General features: G+C 38.6%; 1 protein-coding gene across 1 annotated transcript in view; it reads left to right on the top strand.

Moving 5' to 3' along the window:
• The window catches only part of LOC136883036 (zinc finger protein 385B), a 243694-nt gene extending 225185 nt beyond the window's left edge, over positions 1–18509 (top strand). Inside the window, exon 7 of the mRNA XM_068229777.1 lies at positions 18018–18509. Within this exon, the coding sequence (XP_068085878.1) occupies positions 18018–18209 (192 nt within the window). The 3' untranslated portion in view covers positions 18210–18509. The remainder of the gene's footprint in view (positions 1–18017) is intronic.
• The last annotated feature ends 235 nt before the right edge of the window (positions 18510–18744 follow it).

Here is an 18744-nt window from a genome sequence, read left to right as displayed (position 1 = left end):
AAATTGAAGATCTGTTCAGATTTGGAACGTCCTGGTCAGAAGCCCACTTGGTATTCGCCCATCTTATGTTGAAGTTGTTCTTGTGTTTTTTGAATCAGAGAATCCGAAAGGATCTTGTAAGTGACTTGAAGGAGGGAAATTCCTCTGTAGTTATTTACATCTGACCTGTCACCTTTCCCGTGTTGCGGGTGGATGAGTGAACATTTCCAGTCTTCAGGTACTTTTTCTCTGACGATTTGTGTGAGTTCCTCAAGCGTGTTCGATCCTAGATTCTTTTGTAGTTCCGCTATGATCCTATCTTCTCCAGATGTCCTGTTGTTTTTGAGTCTAAAGATGTGTCTGCGAATTCTTCTTTTGTCTGTGGTTGAGCTTCTGGGTTTGTGTATATGAGAGACTCTCTGGGATGTCTCAGTGGTGGTTCCGGACAATTGAGTAGCACCGAACCAAGTGCAAGTTTGCCATCTTGTTTTCTGAACATAAATTCCGTGGGGTGTATCCTCAGATCTTTCCTGCAAATGTCCTATAAAAGTCTCTGAAGTATTTTTTCAATGGAGTCCAATTGTTCCTTATGTCTTCTTAGTTTGTTTGATTCATTTCTAACTTGTTTTTTGGTTTACAAGTTGTCCATTTCATGACCGTATCGATGAGTATAATCAAGTTAGTATAAATAACCACCTAATCGATACTTTATTATTGTCTCAGGCAAAATTGAATATAAATTAACACTTACAGGACATGTTTCAATTCTTTCTTTATATAGCTGAAGAGGACCCCTAAGTGGTCGAAACATGTCCTGTAAGTGTTCATTTATATTCAATTTTGCCTGACGCAATAATAAAGTATCGATTAGGTGGTTATTTATACTAACTTCTTGATTGTTTTTTGGTCTCAAAAGGTGTGTTGAGTCTCATGTTATTTTGTACTGTTGTACTTGTCAAAGGCTCTCTTCTGTTCTTCCAGTGCTTCTTCACATGCCAAGTCTCACCATGGGTGCTTCGTTTTCTTCAGTGGGATTACTATATTTCTCCAAATCCAAGACAACCCCCACGTTTTCCTTTAAAAAAAAATCAGGTTTAAAAAGTGCTTTGTGAAATCTTATAAATGCCTTTCTTGTACAGTAAACATTTTTAGACTGTCTTTGTCTTCCCGCCAACGCCGAACATTGGCTTTACTGTAGTTATGCCGTATTTTCTTTATTTCCGCAAGTTTAATAACCAGTAAATTAAAATTGGCATCATAACGTCGAAGATAACCCGGCAAAGAAGTCAGACATTAGATACTGTGCATTTCATCATAGCCTAAGGTCCTAAGACATCATATTATGACAAGAAGAGCATAACCATCATTTTTGTTATTTATATATATATTTTAATGTTATAATTATTCCTGCAACATTATTTTTGTCTGGAATACATATGTTTTAGTTATCACATTATTTGGTTGAAGATGGCCACTAACTGGCTGAAACTAGTCCCAAGACTGATGTAATATTTAGTGACATCGCACACAGGCACTGTATAACCGGTTGTAGCCTATAGGCCTAATAAAGACATGGACCTTGAAGGTTGAAGGGGGTTGAAGGGAAGCAGCGTGGTTACCGTGGTAGCTCCAGTGGTGGTTGTACTGTTAGGTCGCGAATGCAAGACAACGCTTGATTTTTTCACGAGATTCTGAGGGGGGTGTGGGGCGACGACGACCGCCATCTTGGATTCGGAGAAATCTAGTATCTTTTTAGCTTTCTATATGATCTTGGTGCAGAACTGATCCCAAGTGTTGGTCTGTTCATTTTTTCCCATTCTTGTTTTATATTAGTCTCCTGGATCCTTTTTGTGCTGAATTTTTTAACGTGTTTTTTCTTAGGGTGGATTCTCTTCAAGGTGAATTTCACTTTGACGCGTGTTAGATATTGGTCCGAGCTGATATTTGCTCCTTTATGGACTTGCACATCATGAACTTTCTGAAAATGGTGCGTTATGGCCACATGGTCAATCTGGTATTCAGCCGTTGGTTGTATGGGTGACCTCCAAATCTTGTTTTCTGGAGTTTTTCCTCAGAGAGGTCGACATGATTTTCAAGTTGTTCTGTTGGCACAGCTCAGCGAATCTTGTACCATTCTTGTTGCCATTGATGCTTTCACGGCCCGTAGTTATAGACATGATACTGTATAGGCTTTATGTTTCTTATGTTCTTTATGTTTCACCTTATTTTCTCGACACAGCATAAGCCCAAAAGCCTATACAGTATCATTGTACCATTCTTGTTGGTGGACTTATGTGCTGGGGAATTGCTTACGGTCTTTTGGTGTTCCTTTTCTCTGCCATTTTGAGCGTTGAATTCGCCTAGTAGAATCATTGTGTCCTCTTTGGGAATTGTCGTCATGACCTTTTCAAGTTTGGCCCAGAACTGTTCTACCTTCTTCAAGTCTTTCTTGTTGTCATTGTTTGTGGGGACATGAGCATTAATCAGTGTGTACTTTTTTGCACACTGCACACGCCTTGTCATGAATCTGTTGTTCATAGTGTGACTTCTTTGAATGAGCTGATTACACTCTTATGCACTACAAATGCCCCTTACCTCTAAATAAGATGATCTATAGGAGATAAGAGTTACATTTCACAAAGGGAACATTATCATACTTGCACCATGAACTGTGAATTAAGAATGAGTAATTGCAAAAGTTCACTCCAAACTCTTTGAGTGTGGTAGAACATTGTGTGGCCACTCTTGAAGAACACTGTACAAGTATGGCCGTTGTCTGTGGTCACTCTGAACGGTTTAATACAACCAAAGGAGTACAACAGAGAAGTGCCTTATCACCTCTTCTATTCATAGCAGTTATGGATACCATTTTAAAGGAACTAGAAGGAAAAGGTGATAAAGATCTTCAGGCTGTGGTGTTTGCAGACGATGTGGCAATATGGGATGAAACAGAGAAGGGAGTGCAAAATAATCTGAATGCATGGTGTAAGAAGTTTGATGATTATGGAATGAAATTGAACCCATCAGCAGACATAATACAGAATGCAACATAAAAATACAGGACCACCAAGTTGAAGAAGTACACCAATTCAGTTATTTAGGAAGCGTAATCGCTAGTAATAACAGAGCTGAGATAGAAATAACGAACAGAGTAACCAAAAGCTCTAACTTTTACAGTATCGTTAGACACTTACTATGGGATGAAAAGGTCCCACAAAGAACAAAAATGACCCTGTACAAGTCATATTTAATTCCCATCCTTACATCTCTCTGGAAACCTGCACACTAACATCAAAGGATTATAGTAGGATTCAAGCCTGTAAAATGAAATTTCTTAGAACTGCCCTCCAAAAGACCCGACTTGATTATGTGAAAAATGATGAGATCCGATCTAACCTAGGTCTAAATGAATCGATGGAGAAAAGACTTAGGTCATCTAGACTTAAATGGTTTGGGCATGTTAAACGAATGAATAGCACAAGGTTACCATGTGCTTATTTGGAAAAGAGAATAACAGGTAGAAGACCAGCTGGAAGACCAAGAAGAAGATGGATGGACCAACTGAGGGAAGACGTGGAGAGAAGAGGATGGAATTGGGAATCTGTCTTAGACAACAAAATGTTTTTGAATAGGCAACTTTGGAAGACGCTCGTTTTCAAACACCCTACCTGGCTCGCTGGGAGGGCAAACCGATGATGATGATGATGATGATATACTACATTCGCGTTTAAAAGCAGCTGATTTTTGCACATTCTGAAGGTAAACATCTCTTCATTTCTCCTGACAGCAATGCTTCCCATTATCAGCTAATATTGCGCATTAGAACTAGAAATTGTATAATGCTTTTAATTATATCTGTAACACTGTGCTTTCCTGACCTGAAAGTGGGATAAGTTCCTTGTAAGAGCTGAAAATGGGACGAGAGGGCACTTGCAAGCTTATGGACTCCCTGCAATGGTGACAAAAATTCCTCTCTGCCAAGTTGACTCTGACTCAGTGCACATATAAGTGCTAATAGCTGCTATGGTAGTCCTCGTGAATGAAGTTCACCGTCATGTACATTACTGAGTTAGAACCTCTACGTGCACAAGAGTGTACACACAAGTAGCGGAAACTTCAGACTGGAGCTATGATAAACCTGAAATCAACTGTGTTGCAAAGTAATTGACCACATAAAGAGACTTCATAATTTGCAATACATAAAAACATAAAAATGTAATCTCACAGCCGCAGTAGGCTTTGGAACATATGGGAAATGGTGGTGCTGTTATTTTTAGTATTATACATGGTTTTAGTCCAGTATTTTTCTAATGATTTTGTTTTTGAGCGATCCCCGTCTTCTGAGGAGGAGGTATGAGTGTTGTCTCAGTTTTCCTCATCTTGAATTAGTGGTTTTATAACACTTTTATCAACAAGTTTTGGCTTACTTTGTGAAATGAATAGATGAATAGATCAATGCGGGAGAGCCAACTAGCTGAGAAGTTGTATAATCCCTTTCTTGATCGTGTGATTCGTGCAGTCTAGCCGATACGCCATATTTCTTCTGCTCGGAACAAACAATTATAATACCATTATAAATAGTCCGTTATTGAACACTATAAATTTTCCAGCTAACTCATTTTTGGTTACTTGTCTCTCATAGTGCATTGGCACTGCCGGTGGCTCCAGTTAGCCTACGCAGTGGCCTCCACGATATGCACTAGCCATGCGTCTTGGTAGGTGTGCTACGTACCAACTGATGAGCCCACCCTAGCACACGAGGGCGAAACACTGGCAACCAGGAATGAGTTAGCTGGAAAATTTATAATGTCCAATATCGGACCCTTTATATAGGTATTATAAATTTACTCATTCGGGACAAATATTTCCGATTCTCTATGGAAATCAACATCTGTACAAACAATTATGATTCAAAATAATGAATTTATATGTTTTTACAACTTAGTATGTACAAAATTGTTTGAAGTGAGAATGATACACTATTTTAAATGTGATTTTGTTTGAGATGCATGATGGTTGCTGCAGGTTTCAGTGATTATATTTGTTTCCTTCTTGGGTATGAAGTTAAACTGTGTCCAACTGAATGACCACCGGTATAAGTGTTCTCCATCTTTCAAGTGTGGAGGAGGTACAGGGCACTCTCTTGTCCTTGGGGTGAAAAATCCCTCCTAAAGGCGGATGAATGAACAAGGAATCATCAAGAGCATAGAATGCAGAAGGCAATGGGAAACCACTGCATTAAGGATCCTCTGGATATCCCAAGGAATAGGGGCTGATGTCATGAAACCTGTACTCGTAAAATTTTCCGGATTAGCCCTGCAATCGGATCTCCGGGCAGTGTGTGCTTGTACAAGTGCTCAATGTAGGAGACGCATTGCAACATCGAACGTTTGATCACTTCTACTATGTGGAAAGCTGGAAAACCTAAAGCTTGAGATTGCAACAATGAATGTAGATGTGTTAGGAATAGCAGAAGTGAGGTGGCCTGATAACGGAGATTACAGAATAATCCACACGGGAACCATTATGGACAAACCAGGAGAGGGAGAAGTTGGAGTGGTGCTGACCAAGTTAAAGGATACATTCAGCATAGTGGAAGACTGATTTTAGTGAAATTAGATATTAAACCAAGGGACACAGTGATCATTGAAGTCTACATGCCAACCACTGCCCACAAAGATGAAGAAGTGTACGATGATCTGGCAGAATTAATCAAAGGTGTTAAAGGAGATGAGAATCTGATAATCCTTGGAGACTGGAATGCTGTTATTAGAGAGAGTAAAGATGGAATGGTTGTGGGCTAATTTGGGCTTGGCACATGGAATGATCGAGGAAACTGTTTATTATTTCAACACCATGCACGAAGACATTATACTTGGACAATGCCAGGTGTTGGGAATCGATTTCAAATCTATTAACATTTTAGTAAAGCAGCGATTTAAGACGCAACTGAAGGACTGTAGAAGCTGCGCTGGCCCAGATATTGGTAGCGACCACAACATGGTTTTGAGCAAACATCGACTAAAACTGAAGAAACTGAAAAGGAAGAACAGTCAAAGATGGAATATTAAAGCTCTGAGATCAAAAGAAGAAGAAGACAGATTCACTTCTCACATAAATATCAGCAATAGACTTAGCAAGTTTGGAGAATAAGTGGAATGCTTGGAAGGGAAGTGTTATAACAGCAGCAACAGATGTTGTAGGAAAGCCAAAAGCACAGAAGAGAAAAGCCTGGATAATAAATGAAATAATTGGGAAGATAGATACAAGAAGAAAGTTTAAGAACTCTGCAACTGAAGGACAACAACGATACAGGAAATTGAGAAATGAAATAAATCAAGAGGCAAAGGCAGCCAGAGAAAAAGTTCTGCAATGCAATGCATGGAAGTAGAAGGACTAGTTAAGAATCATAAATTTGAGACAGCATTTAAGGTAGTCAAAAGGTTCTTTGGGGACGAGAGGATTAAGTGCAATGGACTGAAGACAGTCAATGAAGAACTGGTATATGGAGATTCTGAAATTGCCCCACATTGGAAAGAATACATTGAAAATTTATATGGAGGAAAACATACACCTTGTGAAATACTAGAAAATTCAGAGCTAGTAGATAAAAAAAGATGAGGGAGATGAAATACTCTTGGATGAATTTAATCAAGCAATGGAAAGGCTGAAAAACAGAAAGGCCTCTGGGGTTGACGATATACCAGCAGAGCTGATAAAAGCCACTGGGGACAATGTGAAGAAAGCCCTATTTGATCTGGTGTGTGAAATGTATAAAGCGGGATATCCCATGGACTTTAGGAAGTGTGTCGTAGTGACCATCCCAAAGAAATCATCTGCTAATAGATGTGACCAATATCGCACACTGAGCCTTGTAACCTGTGCCTCTAAAATACTCACCAGCATTATTTTGAAACACATTGAAGGAAAGGTGGAGTTGACATTGACAGAAGATCAGTTTGGATTTAGGAAGGGTAGAGGGACTCGAGAAGCAATCCTAGCTTTAAGAATGATTATGGAGAAACGACTAGATCTCGATACATTCATTGCTTTACATGTTTCAAATTTCATGTTTGGTCCGTATTGAAATGTACATCAGTTTAAGATATTACCAAAATTTACTAGGATCAACCTGTTCAATACAATTGAATTTCCAAAGTTAGGACTTACATCCTATTAAACTAAAATTTGAAGGGACATGTTTTGCCCTTTATAAGGTCATCATCAGCCTTTTTACACTCATACTTCAAAGATAAAAATCAGGATCCTGATTGTCATGGCAAAAAATATAAAAATGAGAGTATAAGATTGGAAATGATTATTATACAATGTGAGAAATTGTTATAAGTTCTTAAATAATAATTTACAATTGAAACTTCATTTAAAATGTTTGTGAAGAAAAGGTTGAAGTTGGTATGATATTACACTAGTAATTTTAAAATATTTTATAAAATAGACAAACTAGGTCTTAACCACATAATAACAAGAAGGTCTATGGCTAAAGTTGCCGTATCAAAGTTTGAGTGAAATTCGACTGAAAGGAACTTGATTTACATGTTGAAGAGAAGGTTAATGGACCTTAGTAGCCGCTTGAGATGACACTGAAACTTTCTTGTTGAAAACCTGTAATATTAAACTGTAGTATGGCGCTGTGTAGATGATAAAGTTGGATCCATTAATCCATTAATCTTGTTTTTTACGAAGTGGGTTCGCGGTCTCCGTAATTTTGTTGAAGGAATGATAAAGAGTTCATAATTGAATGTTGCCGTATAGATCTTTGCTAACTGGGGTGGTTATTAACTCGTAGACTGATAGTTAAATGGGAACATTCTTACTTGTTATTAGCTGTAGCTTTGAATATAGATTTACTATTGATGATGATGCTTGTTGTTTTAAGGGGCCTAACATCGAAGGTCATCGGCCCCTAGATTAACTATTGAAGGATATATGGTGAAGAATCTGTAATGAAAAGAGAATAAAAAGATATGAAGTTTAGAGGAAAAAAACGGTTGAATTAGGCGAAATGATATGTATTCAATTACTTACATTCTCGATTTTTGTGGTATGAACTGGTTGTCTGTATGGTCTCGGAACGAGTAAGATTTGAATGTCGTGTGTTGTATCTGTGTGGAACTGAGGGAGGGGGGTGTGATGGAGGAAAGGAAATGGGCGGAGCGTTGAGCTTGCGCGCTATTGGCTGTTGAAGATGTGGAATTGAGGGAGAGGGATGTAATGGAGAAGAGGAGGTGGGCGGAGGGTTGAGCTTACGCGCTGTTGGCTGTGGAAGATTAGCAGGGGCGGGGACAGAAGGAGTTACCTTTAAGGGGAAATTGGGATCTTTATTGGAAGTTAGTTTAAGATTTTTAAGGATTTTACTTAAATTTGGATTTAAAGATTGTAATAAATTGGGTAAAGTCTCGTATAAGGGATTTTTTATTTCGACGGGGTCATTGAGATTTAGGTCTTTGTTGTAATGTTGATCCAGATATATGTAAATGTTTTCCAATTCGTTCATTAATTTTCCTTTGCCTACTATTTTGATAATTGTAAGGTCCTGTTTGATAGTTGTGAAATGATGACCTGTATCTTTCATATGGGAACTCATGGCTGAAAACTTGTTATGTCTATTGGCATTATAGTGCTCCTGATATCTAGTAAGGAAGCTCCGGCCTGTTTGCCCAATGTATGATTTTTCACATTGCGTGCATTTGAGCCTGTATATGCCTGAGTTTGAGTAAATACTATTGTTTATGTTGAGTGTATTGTGATTAAAAAACAGGCTGCGGTTGGTGTTTGTCGTCTTAAAGGCAATGTTAATGTTTTGTTTTTTTCAGAGGGTTTGTTGCTTGGTAGATAAGTAAAAGTGGTGAATTTAGATTTTTTGGGTTTATCAGGGACGAGGTTTGTTGCTAGTTTATATTTGATTTTATTAATTACTAGCTGATGTACCCGTGCTTCGCTATGGGATTCTCATAAAGACTGACTTGGTGGTTTTCCTAACTGAATTCAACATAGGTCATTACAAAAACATCAGTAGGAATGTAGCGATTGAAAGCAATGTTATCATATAAAATACTCGATCAAATGAAAAACCGCACACTTTCTCACTTTCAACGAACAGTACTACGGTGCCGATCTAACAGTCCAAAGTTCCAGAGCTGGAACAACCAGGTCGCAGACTGCCATGAACACTCCTCTGTCATTATTCCATTAAATATGCACACTACTCATTCCAATCAATGCCTCGGAGTAGGGATGGAATAGCTCGAATGCTATGAAGAACCAGTGTGTTACGTACCAGCAGTATCAGAAAATGTACAAACCAGAGGTGTGGCATGCTAAAGAAGAAAGTTTTCCAACTCCCTAGCTATTTCCCGCCAGTGTTCAGTCAGGCTGTTATACTCGATACGCAGTAGTAATCCCATCTATCGGAGCTGAGCGGCATGAAGAACATCACAACAAACAATGGTCAATGTTAAGTTATTGATGATCAGTGTTATGCGCTTTGGATATTATAGGCATTCTGAAATACCACTCTTATCATAGTCGGTACAGTAAAACTGAATGAAACGTAAATGATCGGAAATTGTATTGTCTATAACTTTTGTTATGTAGTACCATACTTTTCGATAGCACCAATAACATAGGTATCGGTATTTAAAAATTATATTTCAGGCGCCTTCCCCTAAACTACCATTTCATCTCGGGGAAAATAAAATTATTTACAGCTTAGACTGTATTTTCTTATTCCCCGACTCTATATAGCGGTTTTCATTAAATTCTGTTAACCCATTTCCTCGTGGCTCGGCGTTGATATGGACTTAGCAACAAGAATACAAATTCATTAATATCTGTGTTATCAGAGCCGGTAGGGTAAAAATGTATAAGACATAAATGATGGCAAATTGAATTCTATATAATATATATATAATAATATATAATATATAATAATATATAATAATTATATATATATATATTATATATAATTCTATATAACAGATAGATCTTATAGCGACGATTACATTACAGACATTACGGAAAAGTAAAAAGTACATTTTCTTGTTACTATGGACATTACAGAAATACCATTCTTTTCAAATTCTGAGCAATGTACAGACAAAACTCTTATTTTATATATATAGATTCAGTTGATTATTTCTATTTTGAAACCGTTGAATTTTGCTAAGTTTTTAATATAATGAATTTCTGTTTTTAGACTCTTAGGTGATAGTGGGATTTTTAAAGCTCTGTAAATTAAACTGTAAAAAGTAGCTTGTTTATGGGAGTTGGGGTGTATTGATGAATTTTTGATTGTTATTGGGGTGTGGGTGGGTTTTCTGTAAATTTGGAAATCAAATGTGTTCTTGTCGCGTGTTATAGTTAAGCCTAAAAAGTTAATGGATCTGTTGACCTCGTCCTCCTTAGTGAACTTGATATTTTGATCGAGGGTGTTCAAAAAATCTAAAATTTCATTGCTATTGTTGAGATTACTGTCGATTATTGCAAATGTGTCGTCTACGTATCTGAGCCACAGGTTGAGTCCTTTTATTTTTGAAGTTATTTTGTGCTGTTCTAACGAGTCCATGTATATGTATGCCAAGATGCCTGATAAGGGATCTCCCATTGCCAGGCCGTCTTGGTGCTAAATTTTGCCGTTGAAAGTGAAATAGTTGTTCTTTAGTACAAAGTTTAGAATGTTGATGAATTCATCTTTTTCAGGGGTGTTAAGATCGCTATGTTTGGATAGGTTGCCCTTGATAATGTTTACTGTTTGTTTTGTTGGCACGTTAGAATACATATTCGTAATATCATAGGAGCAGATGAAGATTTGCCTACTCTTATTCTCTGAGATCTATTTTCTAGAAATATTGCCAGCCATTCAGTCAGTCTTTTGTCGAATCCAATTGCGCTCATTTTTGCCAGTAGTCTCCCATGATCCACCCTATCAAATGCTTTGGATAGGTCAATCGCGATACACTCCATTTGACCTGAATCCAAGATGTCTGCTATATCTTGCTAGAATCCTACAAGTTGAGCTTCAGAGGAATAAATTTTCCTAAACCTGAACTGCCTTCTATCGAACCATAATTTCGCAATCATATCTAATATAATCAGAAAGAATGCTTTCCCAAAGCTTACATGCAATGCATGTCAAAAACTGACTGGCCTGTAATTTTCAGCTTTATGTCTATCGGCCTTTCCTTTGTACACAGGGGCTACCATAGCAACTCTCCATTTATTTGGCATAGCTCCTTCATGCAAACAGTAATCAGATGAGAACTTCAGATATGGTACTATATACCAACACATTGTTTTTAATATATCCCCCAAAACCTTATCAATTCCAGCTGCTTTTCTAGTTTTCAACTTTTGTATCTTACTGTAAATGTGATTGTTATCATAGGTAAATTTTAGTACTTCTTTAGTATTAATCTCTTCCTCTATCTGGACATTATGCTTGTAACCAACTATCTTTATATACTGCTGACTGAATACTTCTGCCTTTTCAAGATCCTCACATACACACGCCGCTTGTTCATTAATAATTCGTGGAATGCCCTTCTTGGATGCTGTTTCTGCCGTAAATTTGTATGACTGCCAATTATACTTGCCATCACGTTATCCTTATCTGACTTCTTTGCTAGATTCAATTTCCTAGTAAGTTCTTTCAATTTCTCATTACTTCCACAGCCATTTCTATTTCTTTCCACCGAGCTCGATAGCTGCAGTCGCTTAAGTGCGGCCAGTATCCAGTAATCGGGAGATAGTGGGTTTGAACCCCACTGTCGGCAGCCCTGAAGATGGTTTTCCGTGGTTTCCCATTTTCACGCCAGGCAAATGCTGGGGCTGTACCTTAATTAAGGCCAAGGCCGCTTCCTTCCTATTCCTAGGCCTCGCCTATCGTTGCCAGAAGACATATCTGTGTCGGTGCGACGTACAGCAAATAGCAAAAAAAAAAAAAAATTATTTCCAACCTGCACCTCCTTCTTAGTGTTTCTTTACTTCTCTGTTATAATATAGTGGATTTTCACAGTTCTTTACCAACTTTAAAGGTACAAACCTATTTTGACATTCCTCAACAATTTCTTTAAACCCATCCCAGAGCCTGTTTACATTTTTATTTACTGTTTTCCACCATCATGAGTATACATTGCCTGTGATTAGTCCCACTATTTGCAGAGCATCATGGGTCTGCATTGCTTGTGAGTAGCACCCTTATGTGTGAAACACCGTGGATTTGTGTTACCTGTGTGCGACATACAATAGGTCTACATTTTCTGTGATTAGTACCATTATGAGGGGCCGGCGACCTGGTTTTTGGACCTCTTTAGATAATAATGCATCATCCCAGTAACACAGGCTTTGTGAATTGGATCCACTGATTGTTTTTGTTTCACGATCATTTTTTCATCATCATTCGTTTTAGATTCTAGTCAGTTGTTAAATTTTGAAGTTTTAATTTTAGTTTTGTCCACCTCTTACTATTAGGGACTGATGACCTAGCTGTTAGGCCCCTTTAAACAACAATAATCATCATCATTATGTTTTAACATATTCTTTTAAGCATCAGTTATGTAAAAAAAAAATAATGTAACATTTCTTCACTGAAGATGGCTCAAACGAGTTGAAACATGTTTGATTAATATTACTCCATCTAAAGATGGAGTAGGAGGACAAATTAAGTTATTTCCTTTGTAAAGTAAGGTTAGTAAATGCATGTGTGTTTGAGTCATCAGTCCATAGACTGGTTTGATGCAGCGGTCCATGCCACCCTATCCTGTGCTAACCGTTTCATTTCTACGTAACTATTGCATCCTACATCTGCTCTGATCTGCTTGTCATATTCATACCTTGGTCTACCCCTACCGTTCTTACCACCTACATTTCCTTCTAAAACCAACTGAACAAGTCCTGGGTGTCTTAAGATGTGTCCTATCATTCTATCTCTTCTTCTCGTCAAATTTAGCCAAATCTATCTCCTCTCACCAATTCGATTCAGTATCTCTTCATTCGTGATTCGATCTATCCATCTCACCTTCAGCATTCTTCTGTAATACCACATTTCAAAAGCTTCTATTCTCTTTCTTTCTGAGCTAGTTACAGTCCATGTTTCACTTCCATACAATGCCACGCTCCACACGAAAGTCTTCAAAAACATCTTTCTAATTCCGATATCAATGTTTGAAGTGAGCAAATTTCTTTTCTTAAGAAAGCTCTTCCTTGCTTGTGCTAGTCTGCATTTTATGTCCTCCTTACTTCTGCCATCGTTAGTTATTTTACTACCCAAGTAACAATATTCATCTACTTCCTTTAAGACTTTGTTTCCTAATCTAATATTTCCTACATTACCAGCCTTCGTTCGACTGCACTCCAATACTTTTGTTTTGGACTTATTTATTTTCATCTTGTAGTCTTTACCCAAGACTTCATCCATACCATTCAGCAACTTCTTGAGATCTTCTGCAGTCTCAGATAAAATAACATCATCATCGGCAAATCTCAAGGTTTTGATTTCCTCCCCTTGGACTGTGATTCCCTTTCCAAATTTCTCTTTGATTCCCTTTACTGCCTGTTCTATGTAAACATTCAAAAGGAGAGGGGACAAACTGCAGCCTTGCCTCACTCCTTTCTGGATTGCTGCTTCTTTTTCAAAGCTCCTGATTCTTATCACTGCAGACTGATTTTTATACAGATTGTAGATAATTCTTCGTTCTCGGTATATGATCCCTATCATCTTCAGAATCATAAATAGCTTGTTCCAATCAGCATTGTCGAATGCCTTTTCTAGATCTACGAATGCCATGTACGTGGGTTTGTCCTTCTTGATTCGATCCTCGAAGATCAGGCGTAAAGTCAGGATTGCTTCACGTGTTCCTACATTTCTTCTGAAGCCAAATTGATCTTCTCCCAACTCAGCTTCAACTTGTTTTTCCATTCTTCTGTAAATACTACGTGTTACAATTTTGCAGGCATGAGATACTAAACTAATGGTGCGGTAGTTTTCACACCTGTCAGCACTGGCTTTCTTGGGAATAGGTTTAACAACATTCTGCCGAAAATCGGATGGGACTTCTCCTGTCTCATACATCCTGCACACTAAATGAAATAACCTTACCATGCTGGTTTCTCCTAAGGCAGTCAGTAATTCAGAGGGAATATCATCAATTCCAGGTGCCTTGTTCCTATTTAGGTCACTCACAGCTCTGTCAAACTCTGACCTCAAAATTGGGTCTCCCATTTCATCAGCATCAACAACCTCTTCATGTTCCAGAACCAAATTATCTACATTGTTACCTTGATACAACTGTTGGATATGCTCCTGCCATCTTTCTGCTTTGTCTTCTTTCCCTAGAAGTGGCTTTCCATCTGAGCTCTTAATATTCATGCACCTAGATTTCCTTTCTCCAAAGGTTTCCTTGATTTTCCGGTATGCAGCATCTACCTTTCCCAGGACCATACAGCCTTCGACATCCTTGCACTTCTCCTTCAGCCATTCTTCCTTAGCTATCTTGCACTTTCTATCCATTTGATTCTTTAATCGCCTGTATTCTTTTCTGCCTTCTTCATTTCTAGCATTCTTGTATTTTCGTCGTTCATCAATCAGGTCTAGTATCTCCTGAGTTATCCACTGATTCTTAGTTGATCTTTTCTTCCTTCCTTCCTAACATTTCTTCAGCAGCCCTACTGACTTCATTTTTCATGACTCTCCACTCTTCCTCTATTGTGTTTCCTTCAGCCTTTTCATTTAGTCCTTGTGCAACATGTTCCTTGAAACAATTCCTCCACACTCTTTTCTTTCAACTTGTCTAGATCCCATCTTTTTGCATTCTTTCCTTTCTTCAATTTCTTCAACTTCAGATGGCATTTCATGACCAACAAGTTGTGGTCAGAGTCCATGTCTGCTCCTGGGAAAGTTTTGCAATCCAACACCTGGTTTCTGAATCTCTGCCTAATCATAATGAAGTCTATTTGATACTTTCCAGTGTCTCCAGGTCTCGTTCACGTATACAGCCGTCGTTTGTGGTGTTTAAACCAAGTATTGGCAACGGCTAAATTATGATCAGTGCAGAATTCAACCAGCCAACTTCCTCTTTCGTTCCTTTGTCCCAATCCAAATTCTCCTACTGTACTGCCTTCTCCTCCTTGGCCTACCACTGCATTCCAGTCTCCCATCACAATTAGATTCTCGTCACCTTTTACATATTGTATTAAATCTTCTATCTCCTCATATATTCTTTCAATTTCTTCATCATCCGCTGAACTAGTAGGCATATAGACCTGCACTATTGTGGTGGGCATTGGTTTGGTGTCTATCTTGACGACAATAATTCTTTCACTATGCTGGTCTTAGTAGCTTATCCGCTACCCTATTTTCTTATTCATTATTAAACCAACTCCTGCATTTCCCCTGTTTGATTTCGTGTTGATAATTCGGTAATCACCTGACCAAAAATCCTGTTCTTCATGCCAACGTACTTCACTTATACCAACTACATCTAACTTTAGCCTATCCATCTCCCTTTTCAGATTCTCTAACCTACCACAACGATTCAAACTTCTAACATTCCACGCTCCGACTCGCAGAATGTCAGTATCCATCTTCCTGATAATAGCCCCATCTCGTGTAGTCCCCACCCGGAGATCCGAATGGGGGACTAGTTTACCTCCGGAATATTTTACCTGGGAGGAAGCCATCATCAGTGCATCATTCATACAGAGAGAGCTGCATGTCCTCGGAAGGTAGTTACAGCTGTAGTTTCCCGTTGCTTTCAGCCATGTAGCAGTATCAACACAGCTAAGCCATGTTGAGTATTATTACAAGGCCGTATCAGTCAATCATCTAGACTGCCGCCCTTGCAACTACCGAAAGGCTGCTACCCCCCTTTCGATGAACCATTCCTTAGTCTGGTCTCTCAACAGATACCCATCCGATATGGTTGCACCTGCGGCTCGGCTATCTGCATCATTGGGACACGCAAGCCTCCCCACCGCGGCAAGGTCACATGGTTCACAGAGGAGGAGTAAATGCATATACCGCTAGATTTATTGCATGACTTTTCAGCTGAACAGTGAAAGCTGAGAGATAAGTTCCCCAGCATCGTGATAGAAGATTCTTCTAGGAAAATTACGGCAGGCTCAGCCGTGACTGTTTTCTTGAATCAAATGGGATCTCTTGTATGAGAGGATCATAAGTGCTCCGAATATTGCAGATAGCCTGAGATAAGGAAATAAATAGTCATATCCGGTGAGGCTTTATAGTGTGCAAGTATGAAACCTAGAGAGAGAATATTTGACTGTCCTGTGTTGTTATTGTGTGGTAAGTTTGCCATAGCGATGAAAGCGGAAGAGTCTCAGTTGACTGTATGGCCTTGGCCTACCCATACACAAAGACTAGTTATCTAGTGTTGAAATGTGAAAGGGGGAGTTACAAGCAGCCTAGCCAAGTGAACAGATAGACTATGTCATGTTCTTGAGAAGTAGAAACCAGGTAAGAAACCACCTACGTGCCTGTACGAGGGGATGCCAATGACCATCCTTACATCTGACAGGACGTGGGTTCGATCATCAAGACCAGTGTATTATATTTGTGTGTTTTTCCTTTTGTGTTGATATTATTTTGTTGTTGTTGGTGTGTGTCCTTTATTTGTCATAGGGTCACTAACCCAAGCAATACTCAGGGATGTGAAGTTCCGACCTCATCATTGCACGTGGTATGGTAGAAGCTATGGTTATTTCGGGGGGAAATAATGCCGGTCCTATACCAAATGTTTTATTGTGTATTTCACGGTTTTAATTCCGTGCACCGGGATGTTTAAATACGAGGCCTATGGCCGAATTTGTTCTAATTTACAGGAGTACAATGTCATGTCCAAGTAATCAGCTCACATTCTGAGATGTCAGTTCATGTTTTAAGAGGGTCCGAGATCTGATGTCGCATGGCAACTTGATTGTAAATTATTGTAATTATTGTGTTGTTTCCATTGGGAATTTCCATCAAAATCTTATGTTATTAGTCTAATAAACTCATTCCGTTTCCCTATTCTATTTGGTTCTCATTCATGAATATGTATTTAGATCCCTGTCCTACTGATTTTTTTTTTTTGGTATTAGTTAATTAGTTTGTGAAAACCTACTTTGGACGGTCCACATTCTCTACCATTGACATAGCCAGGTGTAATTTAGCACAGATGATAAGGTATACTATATAATAGACAGATGGTTACTTCTTCAATATAGGTACAGGTGTTAGTCAGGGTTGTATATTGTCATCCTTCCTGTTTCTTCTAACCATTGAACCATTGACTTTGTTACGAGAAAGGTCAAATGCTGCACATCTCTGGAAAGAACATATACAGTACAGCTATCCAATCTAAAGTTCACTGACGATGTGTTGCTGTCAGGTCTCTTCACGATGTGATGTGTAGTCTGGACACTGAAGCAGATAAAGTGTCGTGTAAATAAGACAGAAAACCAGGCTGATTGGTAACCGTCCTAACACAGTGCATATTACAGCAGCAACGGTTTACGTATCTTGGTAGCATTCTCATGCAAGAAGTTTGTGTGGAAGTAAACACACAGTGGCATTTCAACCTATTTGGTCAACAATGACAATTACAGCGAAGATTAGCTTCAGTTGTTATTTCAACTGCGATTTATGCCTCTGAAATGTGGCCAGAATCAGCACAGATATTTTGGAAGCTAGTGTTTCTTGGTATGATCATGTCTCCTGCAGAGTGGATTCACGAAGTTGGAGGTTATTTTGAGAGACAGATGCATGCAGCTAATGAGACATAACCAGAGAATGCAGGCCAGTGGATGGCAGAGGAAATAAGAGGATGCTGCCCTATATGCCCATGGGATTCAATAATAGTACAGTAGTGTATTTTGGAATAATGAAAAGTTTTATCAATGGAAGGGAGCTTTTAATTGTTTTCACAATATTTATTCTTGGGACACATTTCCGTCAGACTTGAGATTGTCTTATTATATGCATAACTTTTTTCTCACCCTCTTAACCTCTGACATTTGTGTTCCAGCATCTGGGTTCGAGAAAACACAAAGACCGTTTGGCAAGCGGTGGGAAGACGAAGGCACGTCCTGCACCTTATTGGAAGAAGCCTCGGACCAATTTTCAACATGGTGGGGGCAAACCAAACAAGATGCCTATGATGATGCAGTATTCCCAGCCATTGTCCACAAATTTTGTTAGTGGAGGTGCCATGATATGAAGAGAACTCATACTGTGTACTAGAAGAAGAAATGCTGTTCTGTTATAAGGGCCAGTTCAGGAAGATGAGGTGCCATCATTCCCTAGTAATGGCGATTCTTAACTGCTGGTATGAAGTTATTCCTATAAATTGGTTCAAAAACTGAAGTTCCTTGATGTTTCTTTTCATTTTTTCATTCATGTGTACAATGTTTTGTATGCTTAATGTTGAACCTTTTAAGTTGGCAATAATATATTGCCATTTTAGTCAAAATGTTACTAAAAATAATAACTTTCACATGTCTGAACTTCTAAATACTGACTCTGTGTGCGTGCGTGCGTGCGTGCGCGCGCGTGTGTGTGTGTGTGTGTGTGTGGAAAGGAAAGTCGGTGAATTTTGTAATTTTAAAACTGCAGTCAGTCTATATCATGAAGTTCGTGTTTTATGTGATCTGACTAGAGGTTGTCATGTATGTTGTTTTCCTCCACTCTTTAACATCATAAACAGTCATATTGTATGAAATGGTGCTTCGATGTGTAATTTTGTATGTGGTAAT

Source organism: Anabrus simplex, chromosome 1 (assembly GCF_040414725.1).
Source record: "Anabrus simplex isolate iqAnaSimp1 chromosome 1, ASM4041472v1, whole genome shotgun sequence".
Taxonomy (NCBI): Eukaryota; Metazoa; Arthropoda; class Insecta; order Orthoptera; family Tettigoniidae; genus Anabrus; species Anabrus simplex.
Note: the sequence above shows the minus strand (reverse complement) of the source record. Positions and strands in the feature narration are given on the sequence as shown.